The sequence below is a fragment of the Austrofundulus limnaeus genome, unplaced genomic scaffold (genome assembly GCF_001266775.1).
Source record: "Austrofundulus limnaeus strain Quisiro unplaced genomic scaffold, Austrofundulus_limnaeus-1.0 Scaffold12, whole genome shotgun sequence".
NCBI lineage: Eukaryota > Metazoa > Chordata > Actinopteri > Cyprinodontiformes > Rivulidae > Austrofundulus > Austrofundulus limnaeus.
Genome location: NW_013952414.1, coordinates 1,322,679 through 1,330,313, shown reverse-complemented (window position 1 = coordinate 1,330,313; position 7,635 = coordinate 1,322,679). Strand labels below are relative to the sequence as shown.

Sequence of the window (7,635 nt, the reverse complement as noted above, 5' to 3'; positions counted from 1 at the left end):
GTTACCAACATCTGGTGAAAATTTCATGTCATTAGCACCTCTAGTAATATATTTACTGAGAAAAATGTTGACGTGTTCAATACTTATTTTACCCGCTGTATATTATTCAGTGTGAATGTTAATAAAATTACACTCATGTGAATTATTACGACATTTGAGGTTTGAGCAATCCAGTTAGGTCCTTACCCTGCACGGACTAGCTGTTAGCTTGTCAGCCTGATCAGAATTAAACTCTAATTAAATCTCCAAACTGAGGTCATTCAAAGAAATTCCTACAACACGTAAAATATTGAACTAATCTTTTAAGTTTCATTTGTTAAATAWAATAAAACAGAAGGACAAGTTTGTGTTAGCACTTATACCAGGTATTAAATTGAATCCTTTCAGTTTATAAACCTACATAGTAATAATGTCACACAGTATAAGTTGTGTTTGAGAGCTCCATCAAACAACGTGCTGGCAGCTTTACAATCAGAAGSARAAAAATCAAACCAGACGCCGCTCATAGGCGAGATGTCACGAGGCGCAGTTGGCAAAGTCATCAAAGTAGAGAACGCACCTTGAACGTATCTGGATGTTGTATTGTTGTGTCACCCTGACCCTAAACGGTGTGGCGCGTTTCCAGGAAGCCTCCCTAAGGTGAAAGTCTGTGTGCCATCAAACAGAACAAGAAGCCAGTTATTTTTAGGTTTACACTCCTCTCTAGGTTAAATGAGTGTTTTTACTGAGAGGTCACACAAATGTTGCACAGGTTGGTACACCTGAAAACTATTTATAATTTATATATTTTTGATATATCTTTTTATTTTTCTTTAACCTAAATAGTAAATCTGCAGTGCATTTCTAGAGTTAGACAGTGAGAGCTGCCTGTCCTGGAAGCCATCGGTATTTATTTATCTTCTCTTCAGATCCGTTACTAGTTTTATACTGACCGCATTTAATGAAAACAGGGAAAAACTCATCGGCTTTGAAATAATCTTTAAACCCAGAATTAATGACCAGCAAATACTTTAATTTTGTCACTCACCTTTTTTTTTATTTATTCTGTTTGTAACTGGCTTTGTGTTGACAAACTGAACTCCTGCTTAATTTATTTTTTATGCTCAATCTTTAAAATATTTTTACTCTAAACTTGAAATCTGCTCATTTTAATCGTATTTTCTGCACATTGCGACCAGTACGGTGCAAGAATCTGCCTTTTCTAAGTTGGACTTCAGGTTCCTCGGCTGCTTCTCAAACTGTGGAGTCAGTTTGTCTTCATTTGGCCTGAAATGCTTCTTTTTCTCTTTATTTTATTTTATTTTTTGGGAGTTCAATCGAACTTGACCTGTTTTGTAGATTATTAGTTGATCTATATAATAGTAGCTATGATTTGGTTTAAATTAACTWAATGCTGCTTCTCTGCTTCTCACTAAAAGTACAACTACAGCTGTCAAACTAAGGGATTACTCGTTTACAGCTCAGTTATGTTCATTTTGATCTTCACCCACAACATTAAAAACACTTTAAARTTAGGGTGAGTAATTTTYTGAGGTGTARAAAGTACTTGAAATAATAACAACRTAAAAGTAAAAATACSTCAACAGAAAATGACTGGTAAAAATAAATTTCACTGATAAGAAAAGTACTTATCGTGAGCAAAAGTAATAATTGGGAAAGTTAAAGTACTTTTACAATCACTAAGACGAGTTGAATAAATGTAAAGCAATTTACCCAAGCTAAGTTCAATGGAACCAGTAAATATAACTTGGTTTAATAAATTCAACCCTTCATTTTTAGACTCTTTTACTTTAAAATATAACAGCTCGTTACACGCTGCAAGTTTAAATATGACCAGAATTCATCATGAAAGCAGTAAAAGTATAGTTTTTATGTTTTGAATGTAACGAAATAAAAGTAAAAGTTAAGATTTATAAAAAAATATGGTAAAATTACAGATCAGGCAACAATAGGCCTCTGATAATATTCACCTATAGGTGACGGTCAGATGGGTCGATGAGTGGGTCGGAGCAGATCTAAAACAGCCGGTGYTACCGACTGGTCCACAGCTCAGATTAAATGCAGGGAGTGAGAACACAATCCGGGATTAACAGCTGTGAATGTGTCACCATGGTAAATAATCTGCAACTCCTTTTTTTATACAAGTTTAGGATAAGTCAAGTCAGGATTATCAGAATATTGCATCTAGTCTCAGTTTTGTGAAAAATCCTCGGGTTTGATTCGTTTACTCTTCTGGTGAAGGGAGTGGTGAGATGCATTGTGGGAAGGAGATAACCAAATTGAATATCCCTCTTGGTTCAGGTGGGATTGTTTTTGATGTGGAGAAGTGGTTATTGAGCATCATTATGCATCACACATCWAACCTGCTCCAATGAAGAATTATTAAATATCTCTGTTCTCGTTCACACGTCTGAACTAAATCCATCCAAATAAACCGTAATAAACGTAATGAACAGCTCAGCGGAGTAAACGAGTGAGCCGTTTCTACTGATTCACCCTGTTTGTTTATTTTTGTGTGTTCTATGCATTCAAGCATGCGGTTTTGATTCCAGTGAACGTCTGCAGTAAAATCCTGCCTCTAACTTTGGTTTTATTCTGTCAACAGTCACCCAGAGTGAAAGAAGGAGCGCCGAATTCAGAGGTGAGTTTAAAGGAGACCTTTGGCTCGTCTGATGGAATCCTGTAAAACTAAAAGACACTATTACTAAAACTATATTTATTCATACTATTTTATTGTGTATGTATTAAAACATCACTAAGAGATTATACAGTCTGCTTTCTTATTGAAGGTGAGATAAGACTTTCATTTACCAGAGATTTATTTATTCTTTACACTTAGTTCAGTACTTGACCATTTGAGGGATTTAAAAAAAATTATTTTTGTCGTTAAGCCACTTAAACGCTGGTCTGTAAATTGTTCAGACAGAGAAGAGTTCATTGTTCTAAATCGGATCTTTAGACCAGTGGTTCCCAAAGTTCGGGACCCTTTTGTGGGTCACAAAACATCAAGTGAGGGTCCCCAGATGATTTCCAGACATCTTTTTTTTTCCAGACATTAATTTAAATGTAAAAAAAATTTTCTAATGGAATAATTTCACCATAATTAATGCAATTTTTAAAACAATAATCATAAATGAAGACAATAGTATTGTAGTTGTTAGATATATTTATTTTATTGTTATTCCCATGTTTAAGAGAGTTATTAGCAAAGTTTGCGTAAGTGAAAAGTAATATCTGAGGTCATGAGTGTCTGCAACTTTTTGTGGACCGGAAGCAACAAAGTTTGAAAACCTTGACTGTTTGTTACCACAACCTTTAACTAACTTGTAAAAAATTTAAAAAAATACCAAAGATTACATGGTTTGAAGACTGAAAATAATATATTTGTAACAACAAGGTGATCCTCAAAAAGCTGTTAGCTGAAAACYTACTGTTCATTTTTTTTAAAAGCTGTATAATCTAAGTCAGATACAAGGACTGAAACGAGTAAAAACAGCTGAATAAAAAAAAAGGCTTCAGAAAGCCTGAAGAGTTTTTGATAAAGGTCATTTTAATAGATTAACTGGCTTCAGTTAAGGTCCTGTCACACTAGACAACTTATACCAACGTATGAAACATTTTTTATGTCTAAATTGCAAATAAAATAAGTTGGRATTACAGTATGTACACGCCGAAGAGAAGCTTCCGGGTGATTTCTTCAATTCTATCTTCAGCGTAGATGTTTTTAAAATGTTCATAAGTTGTCTAAAACGTCATAGTGTGACAGGGCCTTTTAGGAATGTTTTTTATAAGTTTTGATTACGATTGAACAACCAGTTTATTTATTTATTTATTTATTTATTTATTTTCTCAGATGTTCCCGATTCCTGAGCCTTTAAGTAGTCACCTCCAGCCTCCGGCCACAGGTCAGCTGGAGCTACCTCAGGCTGCAGGTCAACCTCCGCTGCAGCCCACGCAGGTCAACCCCCAACCAACGGCCCTGGCTGAGCCCCCCCCGCTCAGTGTGCCCACTCAGGCCAGTCACCACAGCTGTTTCAAAAACCTCGTAGTCTCCCAAAAACATGAACGTTGACTGTTTTTTTTTTTTGTGAAATTAATTATATGCCTTTGTTCCAACAGATCCCATCAGCTTCAGGCGACGTTCAGTCTCCAATTAGTTTGGTATTAAGGTTAAGGTACGTCTCTGCCTTTCAGAGCTCTAATTAAAAATGAGAAAATCAGAACTGATTTTATGTTTGACATCTCTTCCATTCATATTTTCTTTTTTTGTTTTGTTTTCACCCAGAAATTCAAAGAAGGAACTAAATGACATCCGCTTTGAATTTATGCCAGGAAGGGGTAAGTGGAGGATTTTTTACTTGTTATAAGAAAAAAAAGCATTGCATTGTACATTTTTTTTTGTGAAACTTTAATTCTCAAGTGTTTCTTCACCAAATAAAACAATCTAATAGCAGCAGGATAAAATGTTTTAGTCTTTTCTCCTCATTAGCTTTTTAACTAAATGTCCTGAGGTGGAGATGTGCTGGTCAGATATGGGGAACCAGTAAAAGGAACAAACACTTCGTACATTTAGTAAAACCTCTTTAGAACATTAGGTTTCATTTTCATACACACAGACAAAATAAATGCTGAAATCAGCTCCTTTTCAGCTATATTTGACCCTTCACATCAAACTGAGGATTAAGTCAGATTTGGTCAAAATGACCTGAACACATTTTCWGATTCTGGTATTCCCRGTACCAGGGGCAAAACTGCACTTCCTGTTTTCTGTTTCTTWTAACTTCTGTCAACTTGTAATCTGTCCTGTAAACATAGACATCTTAAGTATGCACAGAAACATCAACATCCTGTCTAAAAGCTCATTGATACATTCACCTAATACAGTTAAAACCTCAAGCAGCTGAAACAGAAATTAAACAAATTTGCATCAACACAAATCTGTAAGAAATGCAAGTCAGAGAAAATACCAAAATATGCTGTAAATTAAAAAAATTGGTCACGCTAAAGTCAAACGTTAATTTCTCATCGTGTCAGGGTGCGATGGTGACTGAAAAAAAACCCTTCAAAAACAAATCTTTTCAGGCAGTTAAGTTAAGAATACTCGTTACTGCGATTAAAAAGAAAAAACAATTTTTTTAACGTGTTGATACCAATGTGACAAAACACCAAATTATATTTTCACTAAAACATCCATAACGCTTTGGTTTTCAAGAGTTTTTAGCCTTATTCATTATATTTCTAAAAGGGTCTATATATTATCATTTAATGCAAAAAAACAGATTCTTGTGGGGAAAACTAAATTCAGTTCCATCCTCAGTATCTCTGAATCTTCTGATAGAATTTCCCAAATGTTAGCTTTATTTTGATAATAACCTTGGATTATTACAGCTTCAAGCAAAGCACTAACAGCTGCTTGTATCGCCACCACTTTGATTTATATTCAACATGATGGCTCACATATTGGTTGAATGTGCTGATTCAGCAGAGTGTCTGCACTACGACCGCAAAATAGTTTGGAAATGATTAAGCGGCCTTCATTTGCCACGAGTTTTGAGTTTTGGGTCTTGGGTCTCATGTTTGGGGTGTGCAGACACAGCAGATGGCGTGTCCCAGGAGCTGGTGTCAGCAGGTCTGGTGGACGGGAAAGACCTCGTAATAGGTGAGTCGTTTTCTGAGAACCCGGAAACACCTGAAGGTTAAAAATTAAGCTTTTATTGCAAACTGTAAACAGCCCTGCTGCAGACTGTTATCTGTTTTTATAGTTTTATTTTCTGTTTATTTTCTCTTGTCTGTTGAATTGCATCTAATTTAACTTCAATACTTTTTTTTTACCTTTATTACTTGATCTTCCTTCAGCAAATAGTTGTAAACTACACACTGTAGTTGTGTAAAATTTGTATTAATCAATAAAAAGTTAAGTTTGTGGCTATACTGATGCTCAGGGAGAGAAGTCTATTATTTAATTTGATTTTTTTGTTTTGTTTATACATTTGTGTTCAAATCTCTTCAGATGTTCTCTGATGTCTGAGATCAGATGAACATTCAGCTTTAAGCTTCAGTTAAAAATCATTTCAGTTTTCTGAGATGTTGTTTTTAACAAATCACAAATCCGTATTTTTCATGTCTTTGGGGTTTGAACGCTTCTTTGTCCGAGGTGGTACTGATTATTAACTCTGAGTGCAGAAGAATCAGAAATCACCTGATGAATGAATGAATGAGTCTTTATTGATCCCATGAAGGGAAGTTACAGTTCATCATCTAATGCAAGAAACAATGCAATAGACAGAGTTTCCCCCACATCTGTTAGAAACAAGATTTCTTTTATAAACACCTCATTTAGGACAGACACTGACTGATTTATTGATTTTTCTATCTTTGCAATAAATCATTAATTTTTCTTTTCAGTTGCTGCAAATTTGCAGAAAATAGTTGATGAGCCTCAACCCAGTAAAAATGTCACTTTCAGACTGGTGAGTGATATTTTTTTATCTTTGTTTTAAATTCAGATTGTAATTTTTTTTTTCCAGGAAAAATTTTTTTATGATCCAACATTGTGGATATTTATAGTTCATATTCTAAACAACTAAAAGTCATTCAGTTAATTATTTCTACATTGTAAACATAAAGATTTTCAGGTAATAGTTGAAATGTGTCAATGCTTTAAATATTTGTACCTTTTTAAATAGTGGGGCGCACCCCCTCGCAGTGAGACGTCGGGGGGGATTCTTCCTTTTGTTCATTTATTTTTCTCTTCTTTCTCCAGGCCTCTGGAATCGAGGGATCTGAAATTCCAGATGATGTCAAGTTGATGGGCTTCGCTCAGCTCACCATTTGTTAAAAATAATCATCCCACTTGGGACCGTGACTTGCCTAAAAAAATGTGAAAATAATAATAAAAAAATAGTTTAATGCTTTTTCCCCCCCCATGGCTGTAAAGAAACCACTACTGCCAAAGAAAATAGTACCATTTTTGCTACCCATAGGATTATCTGAGACCGCCTTGTTGGATCTGAAGCGTCAGAACGTACGGTGGGGAAATAAAAGTTTACAGTGTAAATGTAGAACGATGTGAGCGTTTACAAAAAAAACAAACTGCTTTCATTTCACCAGTCTGATTTCCCCTCGTTCTCTTTAACATGTGATGCATTTGCACAATCTGAACTAACGCCCTTGAATCCTGATTCTAAACAGTAACAATGCCTTATTTTCATAAGAACTACTGAATGCACGTTTTTCAGGATGTCTGCTGTTACCGTGTTGTCTGAGATGCACAAATGTGGCTTCAGGTGCTAATGCCAAATTATTTACTTTATATTATAGAGGTTTTTTTTTAACTTGACCGAATGAAAATCAAACGTATTACTTTTTTCCTCTTTCTTTCTCCAGAAGAATGTGATCATTATATGTCTTTACAAAGTGAGGTTGGTTATATTTATCTTTTTGRGACCTTCAGTTTTAAAAATCTCCACTATCTAGATAATCTAGATATTTTCAGTGTCAAATTTGAAGGCTACAGTTTTACTCWAATTCAAGTCACAGTTTTTCAAGGTAATAAAATTTCTTAGAAATAAAATAAAGGCAAAATACAGACAAATGTTAAGTTTGGCTACAATAATTTAAAAGTGTTTTCTCTCC

At 34.8% G+C, this 7,635-nt stretch overlaps 1 protein-coding gene across 1 annotated transcript in view; it reads left to right on the top strand.

Annotated features, from left to right (window-relative positions):
* The window catches only part of oxsr1b (oxidative stress responsive kinase 1b), a gene marked incomplete in the record, with an annotated part of 51,645 nt that overhangs the window by 41,947 nt on the left and 2,063 nt on the right, over positions 1 to 7,635 (top strand). The window contains 7 exon segments of the mRNA XM_014002174.1: positions 2,606 to 2,641; positions 3,854 to 4,015; positions 4,120 to 4,175; positions 4,286 to 4,338; positions 5,591 to 5,659; positions 6,406 to 6,470; positions 6,764 to 7,635. Coding sequence (XP_013857628.1) covers positions 2,606 to 2,641; positions 3,854 to 4,015; positions 4,120 to 4,175; positions 4,286 to 4,338; positions 5,591 to 5,659; positions 6,406 to 6,470; positions 6,764 to 6,838 — 516 coding nt within the window.